Source organism: Myripristis murdjan, chromosome 18 (assembly GCF_902150065.1).
Source record: "Myripristis murdjan chromosome 18, fMyrMur1.1, whole genome shotgun sequence".
NCBI classification, from domain to species: domain Eukaryota; kingdom Metazoa; phylum Chordata; class Actinopteri; order Holocentriformes; family Holocentridae; genus Myripristis; species Myripristis murdjan.
In genome coordinates this window covers 19,299,968-19,316,878 of record NC_043997.1, presented here as the reverse complement: position 1 = coordinate 19,316,878, position 16,911 = coordinate 19,299,968, and the positions used below count along the sequence as shown (strand labels likewise).

Here is a 16,911-nt window from a genome sequence, read left to right as displayed (position 1 = left end):
TTTTCAATCCTTTGTTCGTCCATGCCTTTATTTGTTCCTTCTGTGATTCATTGCAGGCCCACAGTATGGGACTGGGAAATAAGTTCAAGGAAGTGAAGAAGGCTTACGCTGAGGCCAACAAACTTCTGGGCGACCTCATCAAGGTGAGACAAAGATAAAGCAGCACTGAAGGCCCACTTTGCGATGCCTCATTTGCATGCAGGAATGTAGTACTGCTCCGCTACGCTTCCATACGCAGGAGAACGTGTTTGACTTGTTCCAGCCATCGCACAGTGCACATTTTAGTCAAAATACGTCTATTCAATTCTGCTTTGCATCATTCACGGAAGAACAGAAAGCAGTACCCGAACAGATGCTGGTTTCGTGCTAATGCGCAGAATTAAACAACTGTTGGAGAGTCGATTGAGTCCTGATGAAGGAAAATCCATGAAACACCCACACACTGCTCGCTGGTTCGGTCCTGTTTGATATGTTGATTGAACTGATTGAAGAAGGGTAGGATACAATCTTTTAGCTAAATCAAGAGCACATTCTGGAATGGTTCCGACTGGCAATCATAGCCTTGATGGCCTAAGCTCTGCCTCCCCATGGGGATAATTAAAGGTTCCTCTCATCTAATGAATCACATTTGCTGCTTGTTGACCCATATCTCATAGTGAGGTGCAAAGAGTGTGAAGCTGAAGAACGCAGGGCAGCTCAGTGTTGCGGGATAACTTTGAATCGGCTGCATGGTGTGTGATCAGCTAGCGCTCTGGAGAGAGATTTGATAAAAATGAGCTACAATCCTTGCTGGTACTGCAGGTATGATAATAGGTATCAAACACTTGGAGCTGGCAGCTGCTTGGCAAAATTTTGCAAAGTTATAACCCAGAGGATTTGGGGGCTTTTTTTTTTTCATACCTTCAGATTGCCCTCGAGTATTCCAGTTTTTGCTTCCAGAAACTGCATCCAGAAAGTGTCTAAATCTCCGCTCATCGTCTGGAATAGTGTTTGTCACCTGGTGAGATTAGCTTTTTATACATCCAATCAGGAAACACTGGGATGCATTAGACCCTTCGTTATTTCTTATACCTTTCAGCAGCTGGCTCTGGCACAAATGCAGGGGAAATTCATTTACTTTCATGATGGCTTCTCCTCTTCCTGCTCCTCTTATGTCTTTCTCAGTATGCCTTAGAGTGTGTTGTGTCATCTGTAATCCTTTTGCCATATTATCTAATGGCCAAAGTATAATTCCAAATCAAGAGGATGAGTACAAAAGATGGATAAAGATCCCAAAAGTTGACTCGCCAGCTGTGCATCAGATCGTCTTTAGCTGATGAAAATGAATGGGTAGCCACAAGGTTTATTGTGAGAGCACCACATTGTGTCCAAACAGAGCAACAGTCTATATTTACAGAGCCAATTGAGACAGATGGGAAAATCAACCATTGTGCTTCTGATCGTGTGCAGTGTCACAGGCCGTCTCTGTAACTGTGCTTCTCTGTGCTTGAGAAGTTTATTCTCTCCAAGAAACATCTCGGGAACAACATCCTCCAAGGACACAAGGATCAGCTTGGCATTCTTGGATTTGATATGCACCCGTACGCATCTATGGCAGTGATTGGTTCTGCCTTGCTGCCCCCGTTTCCTTGCTTGACTGAGGCAAACGATTCCAGATAAAATCGCATAGATCCGCTGCTCTGCACCTTCTGGGTTCAGCTCCAGCCTCATTTTCTCTCCAGCTCCTCCCTGACTCTTTCTCCCCTTACCTCGTTTTCTCTCTTCTCTTGTCGCTGTCTCGCTTAATCTTCATTTGGGCATTACATCTGCTTGGTAAACTTTTCTTTTATTTAATTTATTGATCCTTTTGCGTTTGTCCTTTTCAGTTGTTTTCAGTGTTATTCTAGCGGGAGCCACCTGATGAGTTCCTTGACCTTCTCAGCTCTTTGTGCACGTCAGGATTTTTCATCATTTTGTATTCATCAGCTTTTATTATCCAGTCTGATTTGCTCTCTTTCTTTACCCAGCAATTTTATCCTTTACATAATTAGGTCACTTGTACCTTTTATGTATCTTATTCTATAGAAAACAGGTTCATTTCCCCCTACACTTTAGCTAAGCAGGATATTTTTCAACTTTTGTAACTGAGCTTGATTGAATTTGTATTCTACCAGGCCAGTTTTACCCAGAGCTGTGTTCAGCACTGTTATCTCACCCAATTGTACTTGGTATTCCCTTACTCTGTGTTAATTTTGGACACCAAGCAACTCCACTGGTGCAATTTAGGGGTGATTTGCTGAAGGGCACATTAATCGTAGTCATGTGGAAAGAGCCATATTGGCAATTCTGCAGTCAACAATTTCATTCTCATCCTAAATTCAACCTCTCTCTGGCTTTTTGTTTTTCCATTATCTCTCATTAATTCCTTTCCTTCTCTCCCTTCATTATTTAACCATCACGGCTTTGTAATAGATTCATCCCTCTTTCACTGCATTTACAATCTCTGTAATTAGTTTGTTCACCCTCTCTTGCAATCTTTCTTTATCACTCCGCCCTCTCACCTTCTCTCTGTTTCTCATTCTGTTGCTCCTTTACGCCAAATTCGATCCCCAGCAATTTTTCTTACTTTCTTCCCCTCTTCGTAGCCACGCTCTCATGGATTCCCCATTACTCTGCCTCCTCCTTCTCTCCCTTTCTCACTTACACTCTTTCTCTCTCTCTCAATTTTCCTCCTCGGCTCCCCTCGTTCTCATTCTCTTTCCCCCCTCTCAGTTTTCCTCATCAATTCCGACCTCCCCTCCCCTCTCCCCATGCTCTCTATCAATTCAATTAAGGCTCGGCGGGCATCGCTGCACAAGCCAATGTTGGCTTAATGTGCCTATGGGCCCTGCGAGGCTCTCTGTTGTGTCCTGTTAGCTTGACAGTGGCTACGTCTCTCAGGCTGTTGGCTTGTCGATAAGAGGGAGAGGGACTGCACTTGTCAGCTATAGATATAAAGTGGACACACACTCTCTCTCTCTGCAGTGGCAATGAGGAGATCGGCCCAGAGTTCATTTCCGAAACGCCCCTTCACTTCATGCGCACGATACAAAACACTGCCTTCTTCAGTGGCAACACAAACAACTCCAATTAAGTCACTTAGTTATTATCAACAAAAACAGCAACTCAGTGAGAGAACAGATTGAAGTATCAGCATAAAATGTTTGCTGACTTACAGATCTGGCTACTTGCTTCAGCCTATTGAACTGTGAACCAATTTTAGCTTCCTTTCTCATTTCCTGTTTTTTTTTTTTTTTTTTTTCCACATTGGTTTTCTTGTTCTTGTCTCTGAGTTTACAAAGCAAGATATTTGTACTTAATGGCCCTTAATTGATGAAACCTTTTGGCTAAAAGTATTAAAGCGCAATAAAATGTCCATGAAACAGACATGCACATCACAGAAACACACATATATACATAAAGATCAGTTTAACTACATCTAGTGCCTGTTATATGAAAAGAAAGGACATGGGCTGGCATCTGCTCTTCACCACCAGACCCTAGAAATTGCCAAGTGTTTGTCTAATTATTATAAAGCTTAACCTCACTGGAAAATATATCCGTAGTAAAGCCAATTGATGACATAATTTAATGCTAACTGTAGGAGGTTATCGCTTCATGTTAAATTCACATGTTATTCTCATTTCATAATAACAATTACAAGGACAGCTCTTAGAGATAAAAGCTTAGGCTTGTTAATTACTCAAGGCCAATGTATGCTATACATCAGTGCTGAAATTATTAAAACAGCACCTGTACAGAGCTTACCTCCCACTGTTATATAATGTAGGACGCATATGTTCATTTGTTTAATGTATGCTTTGACAGGTTTTTCCTTTGCTCTGGATAACTGTCCTTAAACAAAAATGAAAAAAGCTGCCTCAGTTTCAGAAGGAGCGATTCTTGTTAAATGCTCTCCGTGCACGAGAGCTGTCATTTTCGGTGGCACATTAGTCAGGCGTTATCACAACATCGCTGTCTCGGCGAGGTCGCCACTAAGTGACTGAGAGGAGGATAAGAGATTGGCAGGTGTGCATCTGCCAGGGGCGTGCAACACATGATTGGCTTCACTTGCACTTCAATGAGTTATTGAGCATTCCTTTTTAAAGTAAATTTCTCTCCCCTTCACAGAAGTTCAGTTGCCACCCATTCACTGTTTTGCCTACTTGCCACACTTCCCTACATGTTGGAATAGACCTATGTTTAAGTTTTGCAATTGAATAAATTGTACCCCAGTCTATATATTATTGACTCAGTCAATAAATTACCTGGTTACAGTGAATAAATAATCTTTGACTGAGTGGAGGCATTGCCATTTAACATTTAATTTCATAATTAAAACCTGTGTCTTTTAATTCAATCATATCCAAAAGTAAAGTGCCAATATCAAAATTAATAATTCCCCAGGCCCCCAGCCGTAATAACCTTATAGCTACATGGGAGGGGTCTTACACAATGTTGATGCTCAACTTCATGTCAGCCTGTCCAATATTCAACTTAGTATGAATAGACATCAACTGGCCTTTGACTTAGTATTAACTTTGCATCATTTACGGTTAGTTTGATGCGAATAAGGTTGATTATGAGTTGAATAACACAGCCCACGTACGGATGAATCCACTTGCTTAACGCTGCATAAAGCTGGGAGGGACACAGCGTGGGGGAAAATGAGCTATTTTAAAGAATGTTCTTCTCTATGTTACTTTATATTGTTATTATTTTAATCTTTTCAGAGTGAAAACCGACTGCAATTATATCTTTGATTTGTTGATTCATGATGGCCCAAACCTGCAGTTTCCCCCAACATGCAGGTCACAGTTGAAACATCACTGATAATAAAACTAATACAGCACTAGTCATAATAAAGGGATTCCAGTAGGTTGGCACTGAGTTGTATGCTGGACACTGGACAGACCAGTTAATTAAAGTAATACCAAGGTCAGGTTGATATTAAGCTGTGTATTAACACTTGACAGTCTAATGCAGTTGTGCATAATCATCAGACAGGTTGCTCCACATTACAAATATAACAAATCTACCTAAATCCACTGAAATCATTTGCCCCCCTCTTGAGATCACCGAGGATGACAGTTACATATTGTGCTTATTTTCTCCAATTTTTCTCAACGTTAAAGCTGCTGTGATGAGCCTGTCGAGAAAGGTGGAGGTCAGGAAATGTTAATTGCGCGCCTGTCATCTCTCGGGGTTCAGGCGTGCACTGTGCATGTAGGAGAGGCTATATGATCAATCAGCGAGCAAATTGCGGTGGATGCACGTACTGTTCTCTCCTTCTTCACGTCAGCCGGCGCTTCACAGACGCACCGCGGCACAGCGCGCCGCGCCTCAGACAGGCAGGGTCAAGTGCGGCGAACAGAATGTGAGATGAAAAGGCGAAAGCGCAAGAAACCTGTATATCATGAATTTAAAGGGGGGTTCTATTTAGGAAAAATAAAAACGGAGTAAGAAGCGCTCTACACCAATCACACAGGAGCTATAAGTGAAAAGGAACAGACAAGTCAGAGAATGCCTTCTAACATTTGTGACAATTTGTCTTGAAAATCTAGAGGACTTTGTAAAAGTGTTGCATGATGACGCAGATTTAAGTTACCTACTATCACGTGAAAGTACTAAGATCAGTTTTAATTGTTATTAATTAAATGGTAAAGGTTGGTATCACTTCATTCAAATGCTGGATAGCAATAAAATCTTTCGTATAAACTCTGCATATAAACAAAGTAACACAGAGGAATGCACAGGTTTGGACTGATTGGCACACACACACACACACACACACACACACACACACACACACACACACACACACAGGAATAGGATGTCTGCAACACGAGAGCAGATTAATTGTCTGCTTATGTATAAAGCGCACATAGCATACTCACAGGGATGCCAATTGATGGTATAAACACTGAACACATGCACACGCGCGCACACACACACACACACACACAGATGTGCAGTATCGTGAACAGAACCACACTCAGGCTGCTGCAGATACACCTGCTGTACAAATGGAGGGGGTTCAGACTGCTCATCGTATTGCTCTTGTTTTTTTTACGCTCTGAATCCCAGGAGCGCAGGGACAAGCTGTTATTTTGACATGTTTTTTTTTACCCTCTGAACAAAATTCCCTTTAGTTCTTCTCATAAATTAAAAAAAAAAATACAACTATGTGCCTACAGTATAAAGATACCATTTATTTTTGCCGTAAAGTGTAGTCCTGTCTTACCAAAAAAAAAGTCCCCGATGTGTTATTTTAAATGAACAAGGTTTATTTATGTATTTATTTTATAAGATGAATCTGTGCTTTCCAAACAAAAAAAAAAAAAAAAAAAAAAAATGCATCTTCATAGACAAATGTTTTCTCCCCGCAACTGTTCGCTTGACAACAAAGGAAAAGAAATCAGAAGGGAGAAAACAAAAGTCACAACAAGCGCAGCAAAAGCATGTGAATCAGCTTTTCCTGCTATTCTTGGACTTGAGTCAGGGCCTCGAACCCGACATGGCGCCGGATTCTCCTCAGGGGCGTCTTGTCCATTAAGGCAGCCAGGCCGCCGCCCCTCCTGCTGCTCCAGTTGTTAAATATGTAAATTTAATAACAAATCATTTTTGTTGCTGTGTTGTGCGTGGGTATAATTGTGACTCTCATATAAATCATACATTAGTACAGAAATGTGTGATGATTAATGAAATAGTGCTGTGCGTGTAACATGCTGGACCCTGGCTGGTTGACACTGCATGCTGAAAAGCAGTGCAAGAATTTACACCCAAGCAATGTTGCTAGATAGGGCAATTTTACACACAGCTAATCGTTAATATTGGACCGGCACAGGGACTACAGGAAATGAGATGATATTTATTGTTTTAGGTGTTGAGCCCCTGGTTAGGGTCGGTGATTATTGTGAAGTGAAAGCTGTTTGCTACGTTTTTAAAAGAAACCACTGGCTCTCTGCTACAGTTTATGGCGTTTAACAGGTCCTTTATTTCACAGGAAGATACCAAAATGTTTCTTACATCCTCATTATACATTCGTCACATTAGCCGGTGGTTTTCAGCCCCGGCTTGAACAGAAAACCCATGGATCAGCCCTTTAGGGGAAAAACAACATAAAGAAGTCTGGAGGGAATTTACTTTCCAGGTGATGAGAGCGCTCTTAGTTATGGAAAGTCCCAGAGAAAGCATTGAATTTGCGTTATTGCATAAACCCGCTGTTTCACATGGAAACCGGCTCCTAGCCGTCCTGTCGTTGTTGTCGCCTCTCCTCTCTCCTTTTCACATCTCTTCCCCCCTCCCTCTCTCGCTCGGCTACATCTGTCGCAATGTTAGCCTGTCAATTTAAGGAGGAAGAGTTGTTTATATTTCGGTGTGTGAGAGAGCTAGAGTGTGTACATCTGTGTGTCCTCTCTCTCTCTCTCTCTCTCTCTCTCTCTCTCTCCTGCTGCTTCACTTACTCTGTCACTTTCTCTTTAAGATTAAAGTCACGTATTCACACCTCTACACACACTCTACAATACAGACGCACACACACTTTCTCTGTTACTTGGAGGAGTGGGGGGGCTCCTCCTTGTGCTGCCTATGGATCTGCAGATGTCTGTTGCTCAGTCTGTTTGCCTCGCTCCCTCTTTCTCTCTCCGTCCATCTCTCTCTCCGTCACTCTGCTCATCATCCCGTCTCGTGGCCTCTCCCTCCTCCCCGCATCGCTCCCCTCTTTGATTTCATCTCGTCTCCTCCGTCACCCTTCCCTCCCACTTTCCCTCGTTTCGATTAGACCTCCTTCATGTACGCTTGATCTTTCTATCGTTCCTGCACTCCTCCCTCCCTCCCTCCATCCTTCCCCTCCCCTAACTTCCCTCGTTATCACTCCTCGCTGCTGTCTCCTCCTTCTCCTCTCCTGACAGGTACCATTCTTCACACGGCTCCTGGCTTGGCTAAGTGTGTGTGTGCTGCATGTGTGTGTGTGTGTTTGTCTCTCTACATCCTCGTTTTTTCCTCCCTCTCTCTCTCTCTCACACACACACACACACACACACACACACTCTTCTGGGTGTTCCAGGTGAACACGGTGTTCATTAGTGGCGTTCAGGATAGCATAGAGCTGGAATTTGAGGCAAACATGGACGTGAACACACACATACACACACACACGCGCGCACGCAGGAATGCAAGGAAACACACACAGACAGGCACTGCATCACTTCCACAGTAAATTTCACTCCGGGGAGCAGGGAGTCATGAACGGTCACGTAGAGAGAGCTATACGCTGCATCTGATGGGGATTGAGGAAGTGAGAGAGATGGAGGCAGGGTGGAAGGTGACGAGAGCCGTGTGTGTGTGTGAGAAAGAAGCATGAAAATAGTACGAATCAGGGGAGCCAGGCAAAGTGAGAGGACGGGAAAACGAAGATACCACAGGTCCCGCGTGTCAAGTGCGATAACGTTCGACGCCACAAAGGGCTACTGTCAAGTTTTAAGAGGCGGCAGGAGAAACATGCAAAGAGATTAGTGGCCAGAGGTTCTTGGTTCGCTCGCTCTCCAGCTTTTTATTATGCATATTATGATGTATCGCATTACGGAAGCCAGGCGGAAACGGCACATCTCGGTAATTTGTTCAGTATTGCACCAAAGTTGTTGCACTTGCTGGAGGTGTAAAAGTGTTTTTGATGAAGGATGCGCACAATAAACAGTGATCGAGAGGGGAGAGATCATGTTCGCGGCTGTTTAAGCTGATTGTGCAAGAATTCAAAAGTGACTGTGGGTATTCTGCAAGACCACGGCCTATCTGTCTCCTGCGGTCTCTCAGGAACGACAAACGCACGGTGCCGTCACTCCCATGTGGGCCAGAAAGCACCTGTCATGGTTGTATGTGTGTATCATTTGGTACTAAGTGCATTTCTTTGTTTTTTTTTTTGAACAGTGTGGACTTAGGGCTGGGCGATAAACTGATATTATGATGTCCTTTCAAGACAGAAGACACTGTCTGGGATTTTGGACATTGTAATATTTGTGATATAAGTGTTGTCTCTTCCTTTCAAAAGCTGTGTTACACTGAAGAGTTGAAGTTTTCTGAGCTTCTTAGGCTTTTCTATCTTTTTCATTTTCATTGTCCACATTAGTAATGACCGTTTATCAATCATTCTTGTGCATAAATACCGTATTTCACCAATTAATCGCCCGGCCGCAAATAGTCACCTGGTTCTTTCAAGCGCCTGGGGTCTGCACTCATTTTGCATATTAAACGCCCATCCAAATAACCACCGGGGTGATTATTTGCATTATATTGAGGTAACCCAAAATAAGGCTATTCACCTTATTTTTGCAGAAGTAAACAGTTAGCCGCACAATAACTGTGCGGCGCTTCCGTTTTCTGTCAAAATAAGAGAGCTAGCTAACGTTAGAAAAAAAGGGTGTACCGTAATCTTAAATCGACCGACTGTAAATATGTTGGACAGTAACTGTCATTACAATAATGGCCTGGTGCAGGTCTGTGCAAAAATAAATAAAGGCCTGCAGCGAATAGCCGCCTGGTTCTTTTAAACGCCCGGGGTCCAAGTTGATTTTGCGTATTAAACGCCCGGGCTATTAATTGGTGAAATACGGTACTTAAAAAGCACCAACAGTCATCCAGTTAATATCGTCGCCATATCGATATCAAGCTATTTAGTCAAAGATATTATGATATTTTGAGATTTTGTCCGTATTGTCTAGCCTTACACAGACACCGACATCAGCTTATGTGGAAACAGAACTTGCCCTATCATAATTGACTCCTGTGATACTCTTTTTTTTTTTTTTTTTTTCCTGCTTGTTTTATTTATTTTTATAATGATCTTGACAGGAAGTCTGTTGGTGATACACACCTCATTTGCATCTCTCCTTGTTGGCTGTATCTCAGAATTTTGCTTAGAATAAGTGCCATTGCCATCGTAATACCTGGTTTGTGCTGATTTGATTCTCATAATTGTTCTGTATTGTTTGGAGGCAGTCGCCCTCCGCTTTGGTGTTGTATAGACTCATGCTCAAGTTAGGAAGTGCACACTGGAAAACCTGCCGTTTACACTACATCCCAGACTGAGGGACAGAGTGATAGCTAGATATAGAGAGGATTCAAGCGATGAATAGTTAGAAATTGAGGCTGGATTCACACTGGAACAGCGGAAATTAAATTTTTTAACCCTGCACGGCCGAGATGTGATTTTCCTCACTTCCCGGCCATAAACAAAGAAGAGCGCACACATCGAATATGGCTCTTATGCGGCTGGAAATCTCATTTTCTTTTCCCGCGTGTGTGTCACCCAGAGAGCGAGTCGGAGGAGGGTGATTCATCAGCGGTGATTGATAATAAGAGTTACAGTCTTGATGTTACTGTGAATCAGGAGGCAAAAGAAATATTTGGCAGAGGGACAGATGAAGTGAGGGCTGGGGAGCGAGAGGGAGGTGATTCATGAAGAAGGGCCGTTTGTAAAGAGTGAATGTCTTCACTTGTAATGTGAGGAGAGAAAATAGTGGTCCGGAGAGGGGGAGGGTGATTCATAAAGACAGATAAGGGAAGGAGCGGCGATTCCCAACTTTCTTGCGGAGAAATGAGGAAATTGCTCTTGGAGGGAGGATAAGTTTTGGGGCAATTTTGAGGAACTCAGCGGTGAGCCTTTGTTCTCCCTCTGTGGCAATTTAATGGTCTCTCCAGGGATATCAACAGCCCACTTAAATCTCTTAAGCTTTTTTGTAAACAGTCACTCTGTAAAGGTAATTTATCATTATCTCCTCCACTCACAATCCCGATCAAAGGCTTAGTTGTGCGGCACGGTGATGTACACTTGTCTCAGCCAGCAGGAACCAGCGGATACTTTGCCCGAGTGAGCAGCCACTTGCCTCGTGAGGCTCCTTTTGAAACTTTGTCTCGTGGCTTAATGGGCATTGTGCGCCGTGTTAACAGACCACGGCATTTGTTTGTCATAAGCCGCTACCTTGTTGCTGTGAAATTAATTGCAATGGCACAGCTCACATGCTAGCAAAATAATTGGTGTTTGCCGTCGTTACAAACACCATGTACGTCACTGATATGCCTCAAGCTTTCATTAAGTCAAATTTGCCCGCTCGTGGACTCCGTTTCCCGTGAAATTTCCTCCGGTAGATCTCAAAGTTACTGATTAGAATCGGAAGCGGAGGGGAAATAATGAAATGTGCTGATAGACTGTGGCTCAGTCAGTGTGACAGGTTGCACTGGTGACTGGTTTGACAATTCACTTGACAATGATATATTTAGAGAATATCCTGCAGCACGCAGTTTAGCTTTAAGTGGAGCAGACGATACATTAACTTTGCAGTTTACACTAATAGCACTTTCTAACTATAGCAGGCCAGAATGAGGTTGTTGGTGGACTAGCTATCCCCAGAGAGATGAGCGCACACACACACAGGGATTGGACAGGGCATCTGGAAAGACTAAAATGATCCCTAGAGCTCAGCTACCCTTCCTATTACCCAAGTCCCAGGGGGTCCTGGAAATCCCAGAGGAGTATATAAGTATGTGTGTGCTTTGTGTCTCACTCCAGACATTTTGGCAGCACATCCCCCGGAAATCGGTGTCAAGTTTCTCTTTCATTCTTCAAGCGTTGTCAAGCTGATCTATAATGTGCTCACCTGTTCGCTGCCTCCTCTCTGCCATCAGATGCGGGCAAAGTGCACTAATTGCTTTAAAAGTATCAATAAAACTGTCATCCTGGATAGTCTTTTAAGGAAATTGTGTGGCTCCCACAGCTTCCAAATGCTTCCACCTACCTGTCTGTATTTTTTACATGCCTGACGTGGTTGTAGTTAATCCATTTCTTCATCCGCTTTGCAGTCTTATGCATAAGTTCTAGTAAAATCAGTCTCTCAAAGTCCAGCTGAAATGAACTAGCGGCGGTTACAGTAGGATATATTGTTTATGTCTAACATGCCATCCCAGTTTGGGGCCTTGCAAATAAATCAGCCGTGCATTACTAGCATTTCAGTCACCTGCCCTGGTTTTGTTATTCAGCAGAACACATTTTCATGAACACTTTGTTGTGGCAGCTTCCGGTTTCACGGATTCTGCCGCACAGACTCGCTGTGGGACATTTGAACGTTGTGGAAGAGAGAGGCTGGCTTGAGAGACTACATCTCGGCGAATATGGATTTGCTTTGTTCTCTGCAGCGTTTCCACTGTCAGTGTTAAAATGCTGTGGCTTTTCAAACCATAGGTTCAACCCACATACGGGACACCGGGCTCCTCCTCGCTCGCTCCCACAACACGATCTGAGCAGCTTTAAATTTAAGAGCCTGAGTCCCAGGATGAGAGGCTAAATGTTTTGAGGATTTGTCTCCTCTCTCCACGCGCTCTTTGATCTTCTTTCTCATTTTTAATTATAAAACCTGTGAGACCGAGCCGAGCACCCAGACGGTGCAGAGCAGTGTTTTTTATGTGATGTGTGGCAGAAAGTTACCTCATCATAATTCTCAGGTTTTCCTTTGTTAGTGAGTCACATCAATTGATCTGTGTGTGTATGTGTGTATGTGTGTGTGTGTGTGTAATGGCCAGAGTACCCAATGGAAATGAACAGAGAGCCTTAAGTGATATATATTCATGGCTCCATTCATTATGACAGAAGAACGTGTGCAGTAGATATTTGCATCAGAGTGCCCTGTTCGCTCTCAAGAAAAAAAAAAAAAATACTCCACTTATCACCATTATGCTAATAGGTATCGCTATTACCATAATGATATGCCATTATAAATAATGAAAGAATGAATATATGATTTTAATGAATGTTTTCCTCACTTTTCTTTCTCCCTTTCTTTCATTTTCTGATTTACTCTGTTGTCCTAGAAAAGGCTCGCGTAGCTCAGTACACGGTGGCAAAGTCAAATGATTAAATAGATTAAAGAGATTACCGTGTTTTTATTCTTTTTCCTATTCTTTTTCACCCCCTCCCAGCCCCCGAGTTACTCCCTATTTAATCTTCGCGGACAGGATATTCATTAAAATAAAGATTCTGTCACGACCTTTTATATTTTCGGTTGCTTTGCATTCCTCTGTGCGCGCGGCTGACACAGAAACAACTCAGCAGGACTTCACAATTTCAGCGAAGTCGAAGAAAAGTTGCATCGTCTTGAGAGACAACTGCAGCGGTTCAGAGTTTGTTTGTTTGTTTGATTTTTTTTATTTTTTTTTTTAAAGTAAATGCTAGATTAAATTGTTGAAAATGTCATCTGTCTTCTCCATATTTACGCTCTCTCGAAGAGCTGATGGTTGTCAGATGGAAAGGCCAGTGGCCACGGAGCAGAAGGGAATAACAGCATCTCTTCCCACCTTAAGCACTGAAACCGCGCCTGCAGTGGTCTTCACCCACGCACTTATAGGGCTCACGTTATGGAAAAATAGAATTACCTCCATAGTGTTGGTGCAGAGAAGAGTGAAGGAAATGATAAAACGACGTCACTCACTGGCTCTAACCCACCCGACTTCCCTCCCAACAGGTCACTCCATCCTCTAAGATCGTAGGCGACTTGGCCCAGTTCATGGTGCAGAACAACCTGACCCGGGCCGAGGTGGAGGAGAGGGCGGATGAGCTGTCCTTCCCGTTGTCCGTGGTCGAGTTCCTGCAGGGATACATCGGCATACCGCATGGAGGATTCCCAGAGCCACTCAGGTCTAAGGTACTGTGGTTTAACCGATATTCACACCCAGCCTAATAAATACAAACACATCAGGGCGTTAAAGGGCTTTTTGATCATTTCCACCGAGGATTCTCCTCAGCTTTAAGGTCAAGTTCTAACGTGTTCACCCTTCGGAAAATACTTGCAATCTCCCTCTCTAGAGGTTAGGGCGAAGCACTTAGCAAGATCCATCCTGGAAGAGATAAATAGACAAGGGTCTGCACACTTACCCATACATACAAGCAGAATATTGCATGGAGACTTGCCTGCACCCAAGCTACTATGGTACCATACTCGCACACATTGGAAAATAGACACTCATTTACAAACATGAGGGCTTTCCTGCAAGGAGGATATTCAGCAATAACAGTATTTTTTTTTTTCTTAGAGGTATGTAGGGACAGCTTTTGGTTTTTACTTGCCGTCCCTGAAGAAAATAGCTTTGAACATTACGGCCTTACAAGCGCAGAACCAAACAACTGAGAGCAGCGTCTGAACCTAAATAAAAATCTGTCCTTTTGCTTCAAAGAAACTCTCAAAGAGTAAGAAAAATAAAAACAAAAACCCAAAGATTTGTATCTTAGCAGTGTACACAACACAAACTCTCAAATCCAGGAAAGTGCACACACACACACACACACACATTCGCACAAGCACACACTTCTGCTTGGTTACACCTGACAGTTGTGAGTCCCCGGAAGGATATTCAAAACGATGAAGAAAACCGTGAGATCATTCTTGCCTCTCGTCTCCCCTCTCTCGCTCTTTTTTCTTTACCTCTGTCAACTTCTTTGTCTCCGCCTCTCACGCCTGGGAAGAGCAAGAGAAAGACGCCCATGCATATCAGCCAAGTCTCTGTGTCTGCGCGCCCGCATCAAACCTCCTCGGAAAAAAATCGCATGAGCACACACACGCACGTACACACAAAATGCGCGCATAAAGGCAAATTTGTCACGGTCTCGCAGGAGCCCACTGACTTCCTCAAAAAAAAAAAAAAAAAAAACAAAAAAAAAACATACCTTTCCAAAACATCGGATGTTTGAAAAGTGAGAGAAAAAGTGAAGCCTCTCCTGCCTTGCATCACATCGTCATCCATGCATTCTGGATAGTTCATAATGCATTATGAGTGGGCCGGCTGCTCCCAGAAACATGAAATATTTGTTCCAAAAGCATGTCTGCTGCCCATTACAGTAACAGAACATCGCGAGACACTCATTTTGTCAGGCTGTCTGCATTCAAATTCGACAATTTGTGTATCCGTGCGTGCGCTCTCGCAACTCCCCTACATATGTAAGCATACATTTCGGAGCCTGATAGCGAGGTTAAGCATAGGAATAATTCATCTCTCTCTCCTCTCCCTCTCCTGACAAGTGGTGGGAGAATTTGATTTGGCTGAATGACACTTTTTTCCCCGTGCCGGTTTTCCTCTTCATTTTAGCTTTGTCAGTCCATCAGTCGGCGTCTTTTCATGAATCCGCCCTGTCTCGCCACCTTGTTCCTGTCTCCCACTCTCATCCCTTTGCCTCTTGGTCTACCTGTCTGTTTATGTAGCTCTTGTCTCACCTTGTTTTCCTGTCACCATTCCTCGCCGAGCTGTCCTGTTTTTCTCCCCGTCTCTATATCGTCACCTACAGTTAAGAGAATATGAGATCAAATGTTGTTTGACAGTCGAGGCGTTATGCTTGCCAGGCGATCCCGCCCTCCAGAATCCCAATGATATTTGCAGTTTCTGACATACACCAGGCACACCCTCTGTCTGTCTGTCTGTATCTCCCTTATTTTTTTTTTTTTTACAAGAAGAGGCACGGAAGACGTAACATGGACGATTCATTACTATTTAACCGTACAGACAGTGAGCAGCTTTGTTCCTGATCCCCATCTCAGCTTTTTCTGTTAATTTCTTTAACATCCACCCCGCAAGAGGCATCATTTGTGCTGACACAGACTTCCATCTCTCCCTCATCACACGCTGATGCAATCCTCCAAATTTCTGGCAACTGTGCTCTCTCCTCAGGTTTTCCATTGTGCACTGCAGACTAGAATAGTTTCATTTTCACCTCTGTGTGTGCGTGTGTGTGTGTGTGTGTGTGTGTGCACTATGATGCTTTGTAGATGACACTAAGCCAGCTTGTACCATACAACGTGCACCAAAGCCTTTGACTGCATTGTAGTGCTCTAAATAAATCCTCAACACACAGAGGTAGAGCCACTGCCAATTTCTTATCACACCGTGATGGGCTGATCAAAGAGCTCGCTAGCCAAAGAAGTCAGAGCTCTCCTTTAAATCTCCCCCTGCAGACTCCCACATTATGACAGCAGTGGCAGGGGATACAGGAGGGACAATCCATGCTTGATATGTAGTGCTTAAGTACCAAGAGGCTTTCGCGTACAGTCTGCTGCACAGTTCGTGCTTTTTGCTCTCTGATTCAATTAAAGTCAAAGTATTATTGGTTGCCCGGGTGCAAGTCTGTTTGCACGGAACATCTTTTAGAGCTAAATTTATAATCTGCAGTCTAATTGGTGTCAAGCTAATTTAAGTCGTATCAAGTGTAATGGCTGGTTCATGCTATATTTGCCATCCGTGTACCTTCATGTTCACTCTTTTACAGCTTCAGCCTTGAGATGCTGCTATAAGACCTTCAGCTCTCCACATTGCACTTTTTTTGTAAGCCACTGCTTTCCTCACAGGCCAGTCAAATGTAATGACTGCAGTTTAAACAATCCCAATGATTTAAGCTGGTGTTAGACATTTTTATGTGCACGTTTCACTCTTAATTGGGACTGGATTTACTGAATTGTACTGCCGCTATCCAATTGAAATAACAAAAACCTACCAAAAGTACTGCTCTTCACATAAACCTGCAGCTGGCTGTCCTGTGAGCAGCTTTTCCCAATAAATTTATCGCTAGAATTATTCCAACTTCCTCCTGAACTCTAAAAATGACCTGGTTAGTTCGCTTTCTTTTTCTGTCCTGTTATATTTGTTCAAGGACGACAACAAAAGTATTGAGAGCAGGAGAACCACATCACTGTGGTGATGTGCAGCAGGTTGTCTTTTAAAATTACACTGATCATTTTGAAGTCATAAAAAATGTACAAATAAAACAACTAGTTTCATATTCAAATGTCCAAATGTTGTAAATTATTTTGAAGGAATTAGGAAAACCCTGTTTCTTTACCCCATAGACAAGCTAGGAAAATT

At 43.2% G+C, this 16,911-nt stretch overlaps 1 protein-coding gene across 4 annotated transcripts in view; it reads left to right on the top strand.

The window, feature by feature from the left end:
• The window catches only part of pcxb (pyruvate carboxylase b), a 322,918-nt gene that overhangs the window by 286,864 nt on the left and 19,143 nt on the right, over positions 1–16,911 (top strand). For all 4 annotated transcript variants that reach the window (XM_030076972.1, XM_030076974.1, XM_030076973.1 and 1 more), the window contains 2 exons: positions 57–143; positions 13,530–13,709. In XM_030076972.1, coding sequence (XP_029932832.1) covers positions 57–143; positions 13,530–13,709 — 267 coding nt within the window. The remainder of the gene's footprint in view (positions 1–56; positions 144–13,529; positions 13,710–16,911) is intronic.